At 36.5% G+C, this 19,073-nt stretch overlaps 1 protein-coding gene across 3 annotated transcripts in view; it reads left to right on the forward strand.

The window, feature by feature from the left end:
* Positions 1-19,073, forward strand: part of cntn3a.1 (contactin 3a, tandem duplicate 1) — an 85,002-nt gene that overhangs the window by 29,335 nt on the left and 36,594 nt on the right. For 2 of the 3 annotated variants that reach the window (XM_042004884.1, XM_042004885.1), the window contains exons 6-10: positions 9,756-9,959; positions 10,467-10,569; positions 10,699-10,883; positions 13,539-13,678; positions 17,841-17,973. In XM_042004884.1, coding sequence (XP_041860818.1) covers positions 9,756-9,959; positions 10,467-10,569; positions 10,699-10,883; positions 13,539-13,678; positions 17,841-17,973 — 765 coding nt within the window. The remainder of the gene's footprint in view (positions 1-9,755; positions 9,960-10,466; positions 10,570-10,698; positions 10,884-13,538; positions 13,679-17,840; positions 17,974-19,073) is intronic. The other variant, XM_042004886.1, reaches the window with a different exon arrangement.

Raw genomic sequence — 19,073 nt, forward strand, 5'->3', positions numbered from 1 at the left:
AATTTTAAAAAAGTGGCTAAGGATATTATTAATTTTACAGTGCTCTTGAAAAGTAATGAGTCAATGTTTCCACATTTTCTGTTAAAAATGTGAAAAAAGTGATTTATATTTATTTATTTTTCTCAAAAGATATTCAATAGTTAACCAGTCAATCACTGAATCATTTAACTACTGACTGAACTCAAATGAGGCCAACAATGACATTGTATGCACCAGTATTAGTTATTATTACTTTGTATTGTATTACTATTAATTTATAACTTGCAAACGGAAATCACAGTTACATGCAAGCTTTATAGTTGTTCTAGATTTGCAGTGCTTTCTTCAAAATGTAACTGTGAAGTATTTCACCTTGTGTTGAGGATCAAGCCTGGAACTATGTGTCATATACTACTTTGTAATAAAAGTTTTGGACCTGTTTTTTTTTGCAAGGTATCCTCATGCTAGCACTTGTCAGTGTCAGTGATGTTGGGCTTCGAGTGTCATGACAGTGCTCAAAATAGTCCTGTTTTAAAAACTCTGCATGCATCAAATTAAATTCAACAGTGTATTTGACAAGTTGTGTCTACTGTCTTTCTAGAAATGCCGTTGTTGTCAAAGCAATTCAGCTTTCACCTTTGCTTATTTAAATCATTTCAAAGTCGAAATTGGTTCCTTTCTGTCATTGCTTCAGAAAAAAGAAAAAAAAAACTGCATTCTGTCAAAATAGGAATATTTTTGACCAATGAGAAAGAATTAGTCAACCTTGACTGACTATAGATGTAGATAGATAGATGTAGATAAGTGAGCACACATAAAGCTAATATCTAATTCATTTACTTGGTATTAATTTTTCTCTAGTCACCTGTAAATTTTCTTTGTTTGAACATAAGATGGTTGTTTTTAGGTGCAGGACAAAAAATGCTGCTGACCTTGTGCAGTGACAATAAAAGTTTAATCTCGTTTTATGAATGCCTTCAGGCATGTAAATTACTTTTTTAAAAAATGATTGGACAAGCCTTGAGTTTTTGGCAGAGAAGAAGAGGGCCCAGACTGCACCATCACTGAGGAAACAGGCAGGATTTGTGCAGCGATCCCAGTTGTTTACTGAATCATTTCTTCACACTTGTACTTTCCTCCAATACATCTGATTGAAGGAGCTAAATGATGGGGTTGTGTAATTGCAGCTCCATAAGAATATTCATGTTCATTTCTCATATTATAACCTCATCACGTTTTCTACCTGTTTACGCTCAAATGCTTTCTTTAAAGCCTTCTGCAGTGACCCATTAAAATTTCAGCGTTTTGAACACGCCAAAACCAGTTTTAAGCTTCAAATCTTTCCAGTTTCCAACTCTAAAACTACTTTCTACAGGGTTTCAGCAATTTTAAGCAATAATATGCTTCTTTAGGATTGCAGGTCACATTCATTTCAGCAGAAGACATTCACACAGCTGTTACACAGGAAAAGCTATTTTTAGTGCTCCGTGTTCATATACCATGTCTGGTGTATTGTGTCTTCTCAAACCATGCAGCACATAGGAATAATCTCAAATACATGCAGGTTTCAGATATTAAACTGTAACACAGGAGTTATTGGGCAGTGAATTTAGCTGCTTTCTGCTATTTACTACTACTTCTACTTTTTCATTTCAACTTTAGAAACTCTTCTAAAAAGGTTCCAGCAGCAGTTTTCAGCAATTTATGCCAAAGCTTCTCCTTCTTCTGCCCATTTCAGTTCAGCTATTTAGCATGAAGTTTTCTCCATGACGTTCCGCAGGAACAGCAAAGACTCATTTCATTTCATTATATTGTATTTTATCTAAATATTGTTTTGTTGAAACATTGATAGATTGAGGTACTCATAGTAATAGCTGAGTAAAAATCAATTTTCACTTTCTGCTAAAACTTATTCTGTCATTAAAGGGGCAAAACGTGAAATCATTTCACTGCTAGGTTTGCTGCACTGCCTGTTGACCAAAACACAGTGTCATGAGCCACACTTCCCTCTCTCTCTGCTCTCTGCTCCCCACCCTCGACTCGACTTGTCTGCGATTAAATGTGCAAACACACTCATCAAAACAATATCCTCACTTTGTGGAACATGGCAAAGGAATTTACAACGTTTGTGTTGTTACTACCTGTCCAGGAGAAGAGCTAGCTCTGACTCAAATTGTCGTCTCTTTAGCTCTCAGTGCTTTCCAATTTGGAAACACAAACCCAATGTTAAGCTTGGCTATGTCCCTTGCTTTATCTGACAATTTCTTCACCAACGACCAGAGGTAATGTCGGATCCTGGTCACCTGCAGGTGAACAAAAATATGAGTGGCCATTGCTCGCTTAGGGAGGGAGGGCCGGGGGGTATGAGAGGAGAGAGGAGGCAGTGATTCATATGAGCGTACATGAACACGCAAGCGGACCAACTGGTAAAAGCAGGGCTCAAGATCAGCACAGAGAGACAGTGTGTGACGTCATGCTAGAGATGAAACACCTCTAGTTCTTCTGAATTTCCACTTATTGCTACTTTAAGATCAATAAATGTACATTAAATTTTTGTTTGTTATCAGGTAAAACATAGTTTGTATTTTCATTTTATAGTGTGTGCGCTTTGGGGGAAAAATAACCAAAATGAAATTTAATTCACCTCTTTTAACTATTTGAATCATCTGTTAGTTTGTCTTCACTCTTGTGGTGTGTTATTCTTTTGGTTGCACAGCTAATGATATTTTTATGACTACAGCTGGCATTATTATGGATGATTAAATGTACTGTGTTACTTTTAACTAACAGCTGATTAGACCTGCAGGGGTTCCTATAGTCTTCTGCCTTTGTTGCTGTTGTCATGCTATAAGTGGGTTCCATTACTCCATTTAATTTGAAATAGAAATAAAACGTTTCTTATTACAAACTCATTTTCATAACTGCAGAAATTCGGCCTCTGATGCTGAGGTTTTGAAAAAAAATAAAATCTGGTGCTTCTTTGGTGACTTCTTTGTATATGTAGCAACATTATACTTCAAAGATGTTAACCAAGATGTGTGCAACAGCATGTTTGGCACAAAAATCAAAGATTACTGAAGATGTTGTTTTTGTCCTGCGAACAATGCAAATAAGAGTTTTCTTTTGTACTTCTGTAATTCTGTCTTTCATTCATTACAAATGCTTATATGAAAAAGTCCAAACTCCCATCAGACTTCCTTCTTATGGGATTTAGATCACTTGGGATAGCAGCCCTTGAGGGACTGTTGTCAGTAACACAAACTGCACCTGGCCTACATCTGTCACATGCAGTCTCACACAAAGCCTTTAACAGCTCATGAAAAAGTAATAACTACACAGTAACGTAGAGACAGAGAAGACCTATTAAGTGGTTTGCAAAGATATTTCTTTTACTTTTTTAATTTAAGGCAAAGCACAAATTCAATGCTGTTGAGCCACATTAACAAATGCTTCAAATCATACAAATAAAAAAAAAACCCTTGTCATTTTATACTTGGTAATTTACCTGGATTTATATTGATTAAATGACTGGTTTTTTAGGTGCTAAATTTTACAGGATAAAGTACCTACATTCATTGTAGGACACTGGAAGCAAGCCTGGTCAGAGTCCAGATAGTTGCTTGGGGGCAGTCTCATTTGGTCCATCTCATTTCTCTCATCAAGTCCAAATTTATCATTTTCACAATGAAAGTACATATGTCCTAAAGGTGCAAATCATTCAAAACAACGACTTAAGAGAGAGCAACTCAGATCTATATCACTTGTAATTAACCTACATTGACTTTTGACTCTGTAATTCTCTGTAGGACTCAATAATTCTTTCTGATGTAATCACTTGCATCACTGATGATATCAGCAAATAAATGACAATGCTACTTTATTAGCAAACCTAAATTAAAATGCTACAGATTAAGACTGAACTCCAGCAAAGTTAATAATTTAAGATTAACCATGAAGTCTTGGTCACTTGTGCTCATGAGAATCCTCAAATGCTGTGGTAAAAGTAACAAAAGAAATTTACACAGATCATTATTCTGTAAAGTAAGAATAGCGGTCTTCAGCTTCTTCTATGCTCTAAACATCTGTTTGCCTGTGCAGGGTTGCACAGGCCTGGATGCAAACCCAGCAGGCATTAAATGAGAGGTAACACTCACCCACAACAGGTCAAAATACTGCTGAAATAACTCCAAACTGATGCCATGGACGTTGTCAGGTACACTAAAAAGATTAACATAAAAGGCTTTTTAATGAATGTTTAAGTCATAACTAAGATAAAAACAAAATAATGCAATGCATGATCTTTTGTGACATTATAGAAAAAGAGGTATCTCCAAAAATCTGATATCTATTGTAAGAGCTTCCAGACTGTCAACAATAATTTTCTTTGGGTGAATGGTGAGCACTTACTGGTTTTGCTAAAATTCATTTCAACTGGGTCACTTAGGTTTCCTGCTGTTTCATTATACTGAAGAAATAAAGGCAAAATCAGCTATTGTTTGACTGGGTATTAATACACTCAGTGCTTTCATTTTATCTGTGTTGTGATGGAACAGATCTATTCAATGGAGACCCAGCCCCATGCTAGAAATGACCTGTTTTTTTCCAATTTGGTTTTTTTCTTCTTCTTCTTTTTTTACCTGCTGCTGTCCAGCATCATGAGAGCAGAATGATGATCTGATTGCCATGTTTTGCCAAAGAAATTTGCTTTAAAGATGTTTTTAAGATTCTGCTGTCATCAAAAATGACTCTTGTTGATGGAGATGTTGATCTTGTAAAGAAGCGGTGTGGGATGAATCATCATCAGTTTTGCATAAATGCAGAAAGCCTCAGGTTGATTATATCTGCCACAGTCAAGAACACGAGTCTTAAAACATGAGTGATTATATTCCATTTGATCTAGCTGTGCATATACCGTAATATTATAAATATAGTTTGATTATTACAGATATACTAATTCACTAGGGATGGAAAATAAGAATAGAGCCGAATGAAAATAGCATAGTAAAGTAAAAAGCTTTGTTAAACATGACTATGTTAAGACAGTTGTTGTCATGTTTTACTTTATTTAAAGCTCAATGGCTATGTTGTTGTACTTATATAGCGCTTTTATCCAAAGTGCTTTACATGTACATCACATTCACCCATTATGTTGTTGCAGACCTAAAAATATGGGTGCCGACATTTAAATTGGCAGAAACTAGCCGCGTTGTGAAAGTCTCACACTAAAGATGTTTTCCTTTGTGGTCATTGTATTGTTGTGCATGTCTCTGTCAAATAAATACAATAAAATTCAAATGTTTTGTTGACATAAACAGTGATGGGACATAATTTATGAGTGGTACTGTAATGTCACAGACAAGGATCTGCTCCCACTCCCCTTTTAAAGCTTCCAACATCCCATGCATGATTCAGGAAGCCATTATTTCATCGCAACAACACTTCAAGAACCCCAAGATATCTGCAGGATTGTGCTGCCAGTGTGCTCTAAAACTTTAACGCACCTCAAATTTATACACTAATGAAAATGTTGTGAAGTATCCAAGAGAAGGTTTGACTGACTTCTTGTCATACTTCTGTGTTATACTGTAGTTGCGTTAGATGTTGGTCTGTGTCATGTTGTGCTTTGAGATGGACTGAATGACTGAGGTTGGTTCGGGACCTAATGCATCTGACCTCCTTCCACTAATGGAAAGGGGCCTTTCAGATTTACTCAAGGCTGAAATCACTTGTTTTCTCCGTACAGTGCATCTAGAACAAAACAGAGGCTGCCTGCTGGCTAGTAACAGCACACGTAGCTTGCAGGGATTTTCCCATGTGCACGACCTAGACCATTTCATAGAGTGAATTTGTGTGTTATGAATACAGATTGGAAGTCCTGGTTAATGGCTGGCAGGGAACACACTTGCAAGTATACACTTTGACAAAAGCTGTGCATATACTTTTCTTTGACACACACTTGCGCATAAATCCACTCTTGATTCAGCATGTCCTTGGCCTGTCATGTTCCATTTCTCTTCCCCCCTCTCAGATCATTAAGTGGAAATTGATGCTGCCTGTTCATTATACAAGAACTAAATGGAACCACAATAAAAATCTGCCACTCAATGTCACTCATGATTGCATTATTCAATTACCTCCCGTCCACAGAAGGCTCTCAAGTCAATCAAATGCTACTATCAGTGCTTTTCACTTCCTATATCCTGTTTCCTGTTCCCCAACATGAATTTTTAACAAACCAATTAGAAACCGCTTATTTGTTGTTGTTGTAGATTGTCGTGCCTAGCACCTTTGAAAGATATGGTTTCAAAAACAAGCATTAAATATAAATGGCCATGTAAGGGAGTGGGTGGGGGTGGTTCCAGATGTTCCCTGTGTGTGTTGAACTGATCAAGCCAGGAATTATATTGATAAATCAGAGAAGCTGGAATGGTAGCAGAAGTAACACAAACACTAAACTTTACTTCAAGAGAATCAAAACATTTTTCTTAAAGTTTGAGCTTCAATACATTATTTATACTATGCACCATTTTTACCCTTCACTTGTAGTTGCTCTCATGACCAATAACGGTCACAAATTCTTCAAACAGAAATACAGCCCATGCCTGCTTGCAAGCAAATTCACCACAAGGGCACATTTAGTGGAGGAGGACTGTCTCATTTTTAACACAGCAATTAGCAATAAATCTACCCTCATTTACATATTTTCTGTTTTTTTTTTTCTTATATTAAAAGCAACCCATCTGTGTCAACTTGTGTTTCCTTTAAAGCACTTTCAAAATTCATGTTTTTATAATAGCAGCCTCATCTGACAAATTTTCCTTTCAAAATGTGCAGTGAATTTGTATAAACTTGTGTACATATAGTCAATTTTTTCTCACACATAGCTGTACATTGCTCAGAGCATGCATAACTGAGTTACATAAATAAGAGGTAAATTAAACATTTAAAAGCTTTACTATAAAAAGACAAAAGCAGATATTGACTGAATTGTAAGCTGAAATGTGAAATTGGATATGTGAGGAAATTTGGCCATTTATGTGCTATCAATTCATGTGACAGAGAGACAGTTTAAATACTTATGATATAATAGCACCAGTTACGAGGCTGTCTGCTTCTGCCATTTAAATTTGAAAGTAAAGTGCTCCAAGTAAATGTTTCTGCACAAAAATATTTGTAAAAATATCAAACTGAAAAGGAATTACATTGCATCTCTTAAGTGTCTGTGGTAAAATGGATTGCTGCTTTGGGACCATCTTTTAGGAGGCTGTGAGTGTGACGTGAAATTTAGACATGAGATTCAAGCAGTTCAGAAGTAAGAACATCTGGATATTATCTCCCATGTTCATGTTGCATGTTTCGGGATGGGTTTATGTAAAAATAAAAAAAAAATAAATGTTCTATACTGGTGCAAAACTGGCCATCCAGTGCCAAGAATGTTACAGTTTTCTTGGAATAGTTTATTTCTTTTTTTTTCTTGCTGACGTTAGTGAAAGACAGCAGGCTTTGCTGTTTCTTCTTTGTTATGTCCTCATATTAGCCTGCATTTTTAGCTTCTTTTTCTCTGTTTCCTTTGTTAAATTGAGCATATTCAGTAGAATTAGGTTGTTTCTAGTGTTACACCTTGTTCCCCCAACATGCAACAGTTATTTTATTAATACTAAAGCGCAATTTTGGTCAATTAATAGCCACTTTGTTTTACAAACTAAAAATATTAGGATTTTGGAAAAGAAGAAAACACTTGCTCTACTGTAAATGCATAGGAATATTTTATCACACACATCACAGGATGTCATAGCTTAGATTTAATGTTCCTAAAGTTTACCTAAATTTCAAGATTAATTCAAAAGTTTTAAAAGAAATCCAGGCTATCAAAAAACAGACTGAACTGTGCATCAGAGGGATGCTAAAGTTTACTGGCAGGAAAGATAAGGTGTCAGCCTGGCAGAGTGTAACTGATGGAATGGTGAAGTAGTAAATTAAGGGACTAACGAGCAGAGTTGGAGCAGGAGTGAGGAGGGGTGCAGCAGGCAGCATGCTGGTGGGAGTGTCTGAGACAGCAAACAGTATATGACCACAGCAGGATGAATTAAATTTGCACAAGTGTGACACAAGTTCTCAATGTTCTGATTCACTTTCTGATTCACAAGGTTGCAATATTATGTCAAAACCCAACATCCTCCCCCCTTTAGAACAGAAGCGAAGACTACTGAGTCAGTAGATGAGTGTCGCTCGCATCTCAATTACTCCCTGCACTATAGTGCAGAGTCATCACTTAGACAGGTTTTTACCAGCGGCTAAGATTGCTTTTGGGACAGGGATGCAGTATGGTCCAGAGCAATCTATCCTTGTGTCAATATGTCAAAACACCATTGTTCCTTTTTATAATGTTGCGGGTTGATAGCGTCGAGCTTTTATGACTGCGCTCCATGTGGTTGGTAGGACCGGGAGTCTTTCTCAGAATCTTATTATCATGGATGATGAATAGCAGTCAAGGCAGTAATAAACTGTATAACACGATCTGTAAAGCATTAGTTTTATAGAGCAAATCACAGTTTTGTTTTTTGTTTTTTTCCGTGAGCAGGAGCAGCAGCAGGAAGTTTATTTCAGTGTCCCCTTCTGTTACATTGCTACTACAAACAAAGATCCTAACTTTTTTGTCTGTTATAGAAGGTATACAAAATAAAGAATATTAAATAAAAATGCATGAATATACTTATTATTCTTAAAGTTTATTTTATTTGGAGAATTTCTTCTCAGAGCAAACAACATACCCTTCTATACAATGTTTTCATGCCTAGCAAACCTTCAAATTCACAAATATGCCACTAAATCTCAAACATTGGTCATATTTCATGGGGTATTAGTTTCTTTTCCTTTTAAAGTGTGAAGTGCATAGGTATTCGGTGTCTTAACTGCAGTACACATAAGTTAAGTGTTCAGTTTTCACCTAAGCTGAAGGCTATTCAGTAGGGGGCATGAGAAGGGCAATTTTTTGACTTTTAAAACACTCAAACTAAAGACGATTGAGGACCTTTACAGTGTCACTTCTGAATCAGACTATTTTGCAGCATAGATATTCTGCAAATGATAAAATGTATATTGACAAACTACTGTGTGATGCAAAGTGACACCATGTAAATTTCCATGATGCAACTTTTCCTTGAACTGCTGACATTTGAGGTTTGAATTATTAAGGACTGAGAAAATGTGGCTCTGTTCATGGTCTCCTTCTGATTAACTTATAGCTTGACTTCCCTGTCAAGACTCATTTCTGATTCACCAAACAGAAAGTGCTCTGACTGCTGTCTACTAAAGGTAACACACTGATTATTTAATATTACTACTTAAAGTCTCTTTAAGTTAGGGGTGTTTTCAACTCGTTTTCAGCTCCTCATATTTCCAGACCATAAGTAGAATAAACCATCACAGAAAACACCACAATATTCCAGCTATAAATATCTACTTCTCTGAAACGCCAATTATTCAAACTTTCAGCATCCTCACTTCAACAAAGTGGACATGAAACTTTTAACCATATTAAGGGCATTTATCCAAAACTGAGCAGGAGTAATTGCTCTTCAATTATAAATAATGTTTTTAATCATGGATGGATGGCACTCAGTCCAGTCTACTAATTGCTTTATCCCTTAGGGTATCCTCTCACACTGAAGTGATGAGACTGCTGATGAATCCCACACTGTCTGTATGATGATTTATAAGAACAGCATGTGTTTTCACCTGTTGCCCTCATCTATTCTCTTTGATTTTGTTCACAGATCTTACCTTCACATGGATCTTCAATGAGTACCCATCCTTTGTCATCCAGGACACTCGCCGATTTGTCTCCCAGAAGACAGGCAACCTTTACATCGCAAAAGTGGAGCCCTCTGACGTTGGCAACTACACATGTGTTGTGACAAACATGGTCACCAAAACCAGTGTTCAAGGACCACCAACACCTCTAGTCCTGCGGGTCGATGGTATGATGGAACCACCTCACTGAATACACAGAAAGTATAAATGCAAGCAGCTTTGTTGCTTTTAAAAAGAAAATAGAATTTCTAAATCACAGGTGGTGGGACTAATTAGCCACTGCTTGGCAAAATAACAAGCTTAATTTAACTAACTATTGGAGGCGAGTTTAATCATCTGTACCTCATTTCATGACTGAAACTTGGATCATAAAAATTGTAGGGGTTTTGTTTTTTGCAGTTGTTTGGTTCATGTGTGCACTCTCCTTTTATGGAAGATAATTAAACTTTAAATTACAATCCCAGCTGTGATCTGAAAGATTAGACTCAAGAAATTTTCCCTAAAGCCCCGAGCACATTAAAAAAATAAATAAAAAAAAATAAGGAGGGATCTCAAAGAAAGTTCGAACACACATATATCTGTATCATATTTAGAGCCCTTCTGAATACCAATGTTTTTATAGAGTTTTATGGCCTTGAACTGAACATGAACAGGGTTTTCCTTTGCAATTCCAGGTGTGATGGGTGAATACGAGCCAAAGATTGAAGTGCAGTTCCCTGAAGTTGTCCCTGTCGCTAAGAGCTCGACAGTCAAACTGGAATGTTTTGCACTCGGAAAGTATGTTCGTTGTTTTGTAACACTAATGCAAGCTGTTTGGAAATGTATAGAGGTCAATAAGCCCAGACCATCTTCACTATTATTTTTCATGTTGTGGCCTTGCTGTGTGCTGTATTTTCTTACCTCTAGCCCAGTGCCAACAATCAGCTGGAAAAGAGTGGATGGTGCCTCTTTTGGCAGGAAGGTGGACATAAATAAAGCCAGTGGAGTTTTAGAGATCCCATATTTCCAACAGGAGGATGCAGGGATATATGAATGTGTAGCTGAAAACAGCAGAGGAAGAAACTCGGTTAAAGGAAAACTTTCTTTTTATGGTGAGTACTGTAGGAGGATGGTTTTCCCGACTTTGATCTAAAACCTGTCTTGCTCCTTTACCTCCGGTCTTGGGTATAAAACCTTGTCAGCATTCAGACTCTCCGGTTTCCTCCTAACATCATGAGCCGTATAGACTTTTAGAAATCTTCTAACCCATAATTCACAACCCCTTCAGTTTTAGTATTTTAAAGCATGATCTATGATCTAAGAATGCAACTTTGGTGTAAGTCTAACAAAAAGTTTTATTTGTTGTCATGCAATCTGTAGCTTTTATTAGTGTCCATATATAACTGCATCAAATAGTGGTATGTGGTAGTAAATTAACCCATTGCCAATAGTTTATTTCTGACTAGCTCTTTTTGTGCCAACAGCTAACACAGGGCCAGAGGCTTCACAGATTTACACCTCCTCTCAGGGAGAAGTCATTTTTTCCCTCACCAGCACTGGACTTGTGGCCCATATTTCGAGAAAGCTATTAATGTCCCTTGATGACTGTTTTTTTTATGGTTTCTCTCTCCATTATGTTGCAGTTTATGCATTGATTATATCTTACATCAAGGCCCTTTAGGGAACTTCTTTACTGAAATCAAATTCAGAATATTCTTTCCTGTGAGGAAGGATGCCTTTGATATGTTAATACACATTTTTGTGGCACCTGGAAGTGAGATGAAATGCACACAGTAAATGTAGATGAGCTGAGGATTAAACCTGGTTTTCTTGAAGCAATATACCATCACAGGACCAGAAATTCCCAACTTGAAAGGCTTAACACAAAGTAAAATGATTATAAGATGGTCATTTCTAAGCAAATTAATGATTTTCAGCAACCTTTTTCTGTCACTGTCTTGATGCTAAGTTGTTCAGCCTCTTCTAAAGCTGTGTGGAAGTCATGTTTCTCCTTGTAAGATTTAGGCCTTGTCTCATCTCACAGCCTCACATACTGACTGACTGCCAGGTGATAAAAATCTGTAATCTCATTTTAAAGTCCCACAGACAGGAGCTGGTGGGACATCCATCAAGTCTACAGGAGAATAGTAGAATCAATATGGGGATGTGGTGTTTGTAAGAGCCAAACGCAGTACACGTGTGAATGGTAACTGAGGGCAGGATGTTAGTTTCTCTTTTTGATTCCTCTCTTAATTGTCAGTCTGCATTCAAGGGGATTTAAGAAATTGGTCAAATTGGTTAAATTACACCATAGTCTAGCAGTTTACTTCTTTTTAATGGGCTCAGACAGAATTAGATTGACTTTGTAGAGAAGCCACAGCAGGATGTCCCCATTTCATTATAGGAGCCTCATTTCTAATGTTGTTTACAGGGTGTCATGTAGTACAAGTTTGCCTATAGTGCTGCATTGTCAGTATAAATGTATCTATAATACCAGACAACTTGTTTTTTGACATGAAAATATTATGTAAAATCTTTTAAACAACATGTGGCTGCTAAAAATTCTTTTCCCTAAGCTTTTTTTTTTTTTTTACCTTATTTGCGTTTTTTTGTTTGTTTTTTTTTTTCTTTTTAAGAAGAAAGCTCCCCAGGAAATACATGCAGCACGCCTTAATGAAGACAGAAATTTTAAATGTAATTTATCAGCAAAAAACAATTAAAAGAAAAACAAAATGTTGCATACATTTTTCTGTCATAAGAATCTTAAAGGAAATGGCAGCTAATTTATTTTTTTTTTATTACTTGTTTATTTATTTGTTATATTTTTAATTAATGAGTGGAATATTTTTTCAACCTAAGCTTATATTTCTGCTCTGTTCAGAGGTCACAGAGAACTGTAACATTTTCCATGGGATTAAAATCCAGTTGTAGGATAACAACAATGTCTGAATTGTGACATTATCTATGACTTCACCGATGCCTAGCAACAGGGGCGACACCATATGCTCCTTCTATGTGCAGACAAAGGCTGGCTGAGGGTACTGTTGTGAGAGCTACACAGAGCAGGACAAAAAATTCTCCAAACTCAACTTTGCCCTCGCTTGGGTCCCTGGAAAGCTGTGAGATCTGATGGAGGGTTGTCAAGTGGAAAAGAAAAGACAGACAGACACAGAGTCTTTGATTTATAAGTAAGATTACATTGTTAAAGAAGCGCAGCTAGGCAAGCAGACAGACTGTCAACTACCTTTGATGCCCTTTCCCTTGACCCTGGCTGAGCTTCGTGTGGGTCCATAAATCTTCTTTAACTATTTTCAGGGATGTAACTCATATGACAGAAAAAAACACCATCATAAAAAAGAGGGATTTTATTAACAGTGTTCTGGTGATTTGTGTGACAAAAAGCAAGTATAACCTGTGTTATAAACTTATAAGATAATCAGTAAAGCTGATTACTGATTTAGATTACCATAATTAAATGTCACACTGCTTGTTCCAAATATCAGAAATAAACCTTGGTGTGAAGCACTCGCTATATTTTACCTTACAGTGAAACCTATTAAGTTTTTATTTTTTTTATAAGTAGAGGTCAGCTTCAGGTTTATTGGAAGTAGATTAATGACTTATGCCCTTGGATGCTTCTTTGGTGGACTATTTGCCTGCTTGGATGGTTCATTGATTTATTCTAAAACTGCTGCATTCAGATGTTACTCAAACATATCTGTAGTGTTACAGTGTTCATTTACAATAAGTGATTTGTGACCTCACAGCTCCACCACAGTTGATTGAGAAGCCCCAGGATGTTCAGAAGACCATTGATGACACTCTGGTTTGGGAATGCAAAGCCAACGCTAAGCCCAAGCCCTCATACCGCTGGCTGAAGAATGGAGAGCCTCTGGACCCCATGGAGGTAGGGCTTTTTATTTTTCATTACTATTATTATATTTTAAATAAAAAAATCCAAATGTAAACAAGATAATACTTCTTTAATTTCCTACTACCACACAGCACTGTTCTTCAACAAGCATATACACATTAAAGATGGCAAGAAATAAGCAGGTTTACAAAAGAGTAAAACATAAAAGATGATAAAATGATGTCTGACAGAGTCACATGATCATGTGCAACAGATATCAGATTATCATTAAAAAGTCTTCACTCATTATTTTGAGCAAAATAATCATATTTTGTCTGTTTCTCTACTAATCACAAAGCTCCACTCAGTCTTGTAATCCAAATTTGCCTTCATATCATAGATCCACAAATCCTGTCCTCACTTATCCTTTAGTTTGTATAATTTTTCCACTAAAATCAGCACAAGTTTCAGTTTTACAGGTTTTTATTTAAAGGGCTTCACCACTTTTAGCAGAATGACAATAATATTTTATTCATATATCAATTAAGTAGTCCAGTTAGTGAAAGTAAAATAATGTTTAAGATGAAAGAAGATGAGATTTCAGTATATTCAGGGCTATTTTTCTCAAAAGAAAGTGTTTGTTTTATTAATTTTTCTTGAAATCTACAAATGCTTCCAACTCATAGGCATGTACTTGGCGAGAACATGTCACTTTGAAATGGCTGTATTTGCTTGGGACTAAATTTGGCATCAAAAGGGCGCTTGTATGTGTTGGGGGAGGGTGTTTGCAAGCGTTTTGCAAAGAAGCCAAAGTGATGCCATTTTCTGCCTGTCATCAAACGGGGATTTTGTCAACAATTTAGTGCTCAATCTCTCCTATCTGCTCTCTTCAATTTGATCATTAAGTCTTTTCTCTCTGGGGAAGATAACAAAAAAAGTACCTTGTCATTTAAAGTGCATTTTAGATTTAGGCAATTTGCTTTGTTTTGGTATATTGCTCTACTAGAGTGAGCATGCTTTCTGTCGGCAGAGTGTTGACACTTCAGTCGTGGAGTTAGGTTATGAGCTTAAAACCAGACCACTGCTTTGTTGTTGGGCATCTGTTTAAATGGGGAATTGTTATTCAATATTTGAGGCACTTTATTTGTAGAGCTGAGTGGTAATGCATAAGCACTCAGTAAAACTTTTTGTTCCTTACTGTGCTTGGGTTTTCCACTTGGAGGTTGTACAATGCAGCTTCTGTAAAGGCAGCGACTCAAATTTTAATCTGGATAAATAGGTGTCATCATAAACATTTCCTCTTTCTGTCATTTCCCATTCAGTTATTGTGAAGAGCTCACAAAGGTCAATTCTTCTATTTGCCACACATCCTGAAGCACTTATCATCCCACATGTGCATCTCTAGCATTGATTTGTAAATAACGTAAAAATTCCTTTGGCAGGTGGCCGAGGTACCATATTCTCTGCATGTGGCGATATTAATGAGGTGGGGTGTTACCATTTTCAAAATGCCACCGTCAGCCGCGGCAACAGTAAATCAATTTCCAAACCCAAAGGTCAGCAATGTAGAGAGAAAGGGAGGAGGAGAAGAAGGCCAAAGAGGCCATTTGTTATTCCTCATTAGAATGGATCAGTCCTCCTGTCCCCCTCCCTCGCCTTATCTTAGCATCTCTGGTGCGCTCTTTCTGCAGCTCCCTTTAAAGCCTTTTTCTCACAGATTTAAGTCTCTCTTCACCTCATTCTTGCTCCCCTGCATGGGAATTAAATGGCAAAGAGGAGGGCTGTCACTTCAAAATGTCACCCCAGCAAAACAAGAACCCACTCATGCCTGTATTTTTCCAATACAACTCCAATCCCCACCTTTAGTTAGGTACAGTGTGAGTTTTTCCCACCATTGACCTCCAAAGTCTGCAACTTCTGGACTTTGAACTTTTGCACAGTTCCTGTTTTTGTAGAATTCATTCAGTCCAGCTGTTGCTGTAGCATGATTACATATTCAGCATACATACCAAGTGACAACAGAGCTTTCTATGATTTGCTTTTTTACAGCACAACTTGATACAGTACTGGTATCAGAGTGAAGCCACGCATAATTAAAGATGGTAATAAAGCAGACGAATGTCTTCAATTATTTGAAGTGTTAAAGAGATTGTGATTAGACCTCCACTGAGTCTGAGTGTGTTGAGAAGCTGGTATTTGTGTGATACCAACCCATCCATTTACCCAGATGCTGTTCATCTGTCTCATCCCCCTGGGCTCTTGCACTTCCTAACCTAAAAAGGACCATCTTTCATCTATTCAAAGTCACTATGGCTCTGTTCTTTCTTTCTATTTCTTCGCTATTCATCACTTTCTTTTTAAAAAGCAAAGCATTCCACCACCCAAAAATAAAAAAAGAGAAAAAACAAGTTCTTTTCTACTTGGAAACTACTTAATCTATTCTCACCCAGACCCCCTCTGGCAGAGGCCATAGCGAAAACTTAACCATGCATCCATCTGACGCATGTTTGAGCTGGCCTAAGAGGGAAATGTATTTAAGTTCTTCAGCCATGTCACTAACTAATGTTAAGGGATGGTCCTTGTCTTTTCAAGTAACTGTGCTGTAATGACTCTAGATGACAGACAGACTGGTGGCAGGACCCTGTGGACCACTTTGTCCGCGACATTAAATGTCCCAGGTACACTCAATGGAAAGATCAAGGGCAAGAACAATGAGTGCTGTCACACTTAAATTGACGTAACTATAAAAAAGAGCAGAACGCAGTGCCAAACCTTGTGAAGGTCAGAAGAGCACAAAGAAGAGAAGAACTTTTTTCAGATTTTTTAACTGTTCTGTTTGGGTCATTTTGAAACAGCATGCATTTATTTTGAAATAAACAGCATCACATGGTCAGCATATATTTTTTCTCTCTTGCTACCCTGTGATACTTGCTGGGCTACAAAACAGCCTCCAGCCTGCAGCTTCTTCCTAACTATTTCCTCCGAGGGTTGACATCACCCATTGTTTGATAATATCTCAGTGCTATATTAAGCAGAAGGTGGTTACATTAAGTTTCTGTGGGCCTATTAAGACCACAGAAAATTAACAGTGTTTCAATTATAAAACCCCCAAAGGAGAGAAAAAGTGTGGCTAAAGCTTGAATTAAATCAGGCCATTCATCAGAATGAACACACTTGGCATAGTAGTACTTAAAATGCCCATATATAGACCTAATTATCCACCATGCAGTGGTCTAAGGCTCATATTATCATAAAGATGTGATACTGTATTGACACTAATTGGACTGCTTTCACATTTCTTACAGAAAAAGGCTAATGAATGTAAATGTGTAAATAAATAAAATACCAGTCGTTGAAACACATTTGAAGTAAAAAATGAATAGATAGAACTGTAGGACAGTTCTATTAGTTTGGTGGTATATAAATAGTCAAAATGCTATTAAAAAGTATGTTTTTATTGTAGTAAAATATAACTGTTAATACCTAAGAACTTATAATAATTTAAGTGACTTAATTTTTTATTTCACTTTTTCAAATCCATTTACAGAAATGACACATAGAATGCAATTAGACACTAGTAGTAAAAAACTTTTAATACTGTAAGTATACTTTCAAGTACCTACACGTATTATACACCATTGGGAAGCTAAGATTCTTTAGATTTAATTATTGTATACCATTCCAGACTACAATCAAATATGTATATTCAGTAAAGACTTATTTCTGACCAGTCACCAATGCCATGTATCTTTGAAGTCATACTGTACTCCAGTAGCAGATGATACATCAGCAAGGGTCCAGTAGAAGTAGTCCAGCAAAATAGTAGATCCACTTCAATTCTTTTATCCATAAAACTCATTTAAGGTGAATATTTTTGCACTTTCTCACTAAGAGCAACTAGTTAAGAGTCAGGTCTTCTGCAGTCTAGCATCATATATGTTGCATGTGCACAAAGTTGCTAATTTAGCATGTTGCTTAACAGTTTTTTATGAAAAAACAGTTTTTATATTATTATTATTATTATTATTATTATTATTATTATTATTATTATTATTATTATTATTATTGTTGTTGTTGTTATTGTTGTTGTTGTTTTTAATTAATACATAAAAATTTACCAAGAACACTCTGTTGTTTTGTCTGAATAGTGCATCAGTTTTCATTTTCAGTGATTAAAGTATGTTAAATGGATGCCTTTGCATGTGTTTGTCTTTAGCAGGACAGAATTCAGGTAAATAATGGAGTGCTGACATTAAACAGCTTGAATATGGCTGACATTGGCATGTACCAGTGCGTGGCAGAGAACAAGCATGGCCGAATCTTCAGCAACGCTGAGCTACGAGTCATTGGTAAGAGCCAACACAAAAGACTTTGATGAGTTCTCTAAATTTACTCTAAGTTACATGTAAGGCTTCACAGCATCTCTTACACCCACAGGCATGTTGGCAGAACATTTGCTACACACGTCTGCAATTTTCCATCTGGAGGATAACATTTTCTTCATCTAGCATTGCTTGTTTTATTTTAAATTACTGCTATATGTAAGGTTGCCCAGTACAGATGATAAAATGACCAAAGGGATGAAAAATTTAATTCAGTGTCTATCAACAATTCTGTTCCCATCAGTTTTCATAGCATCCTGATATTAGTGTAATGATCAAGTCACTTAATTTGAGTCTGTAATCAGACAAATGTGTTGACCACATCGAAGCTTAAAGTTAGATGTTGTTTGGAACTTATTGTGGTAAATCTGTCTGATTAAATTATGCCTCTGCCATCAGAGAAGAAAGCAATCTGTTTATGAAAAACCAACAAGTATAGTTATATGGTAGATACTAGCCATGACGTGTGCAGAACATCATCTTCTGCTCTTCCTACCAATGATGCACCTATCACTATAGAAACATTTAGATCTTGATTCATCAACCACATTCCTTTTTTTCTTGCTATACATTCCAGTATTTATGCTTTCTAGCAAATTAATACTTTTATCTTTGGAAAAGAAGTTTTCTTAAGGTTACAGATTAATTTAGTACCAATACCTCCCAGTTCTTTCCAGTGGGGATAGGTTAAATCCAGGTGTAACTTTTTACTTTTTTTTATTTTTTTGCCCGACGGTGGGTTTTAGATTGTTTGGCCATTGTTGCTGCTTATGGTTTAATAATATACACAACTTTAATGATGTGCAGCATTTTGTGCAGCTCCTGTCTTTTACGAATATGGAACCAGTTATGTTATTTACTTATTCATTCACTTATTTTTATACTTAGCAATTAATCAACTAAATCATGTAATGAAAAAGGGTAAGGATCGGTACAAGGTACCGAAGGTGTTCATTGTATCAGTACAATGACAAAAAAAGACAATAATTGATTTCATTAAAATATAAATCTATGTGATGAAAAGATGTATTTTAAGTTCATTTTCTCATTTGCAATTCTGGGGAAAA

The sequence above is a fragment of the Melanotaenia boesemani genome, chromosome 13 (genome assembly GCF_017639745.1).
Source record: "Melanotaenia boesemani isolate fMelBoe1 chromosome 13, fMelBoe1.pri, whole genome shotgun sequence".
Lineage (NCBI taxonomy): Eukaryota > Metazoa > Chordata > Actinopteri > Atheriniformes > Melanotaeniidae > Melanotaenia > Melanotaenia boesemani.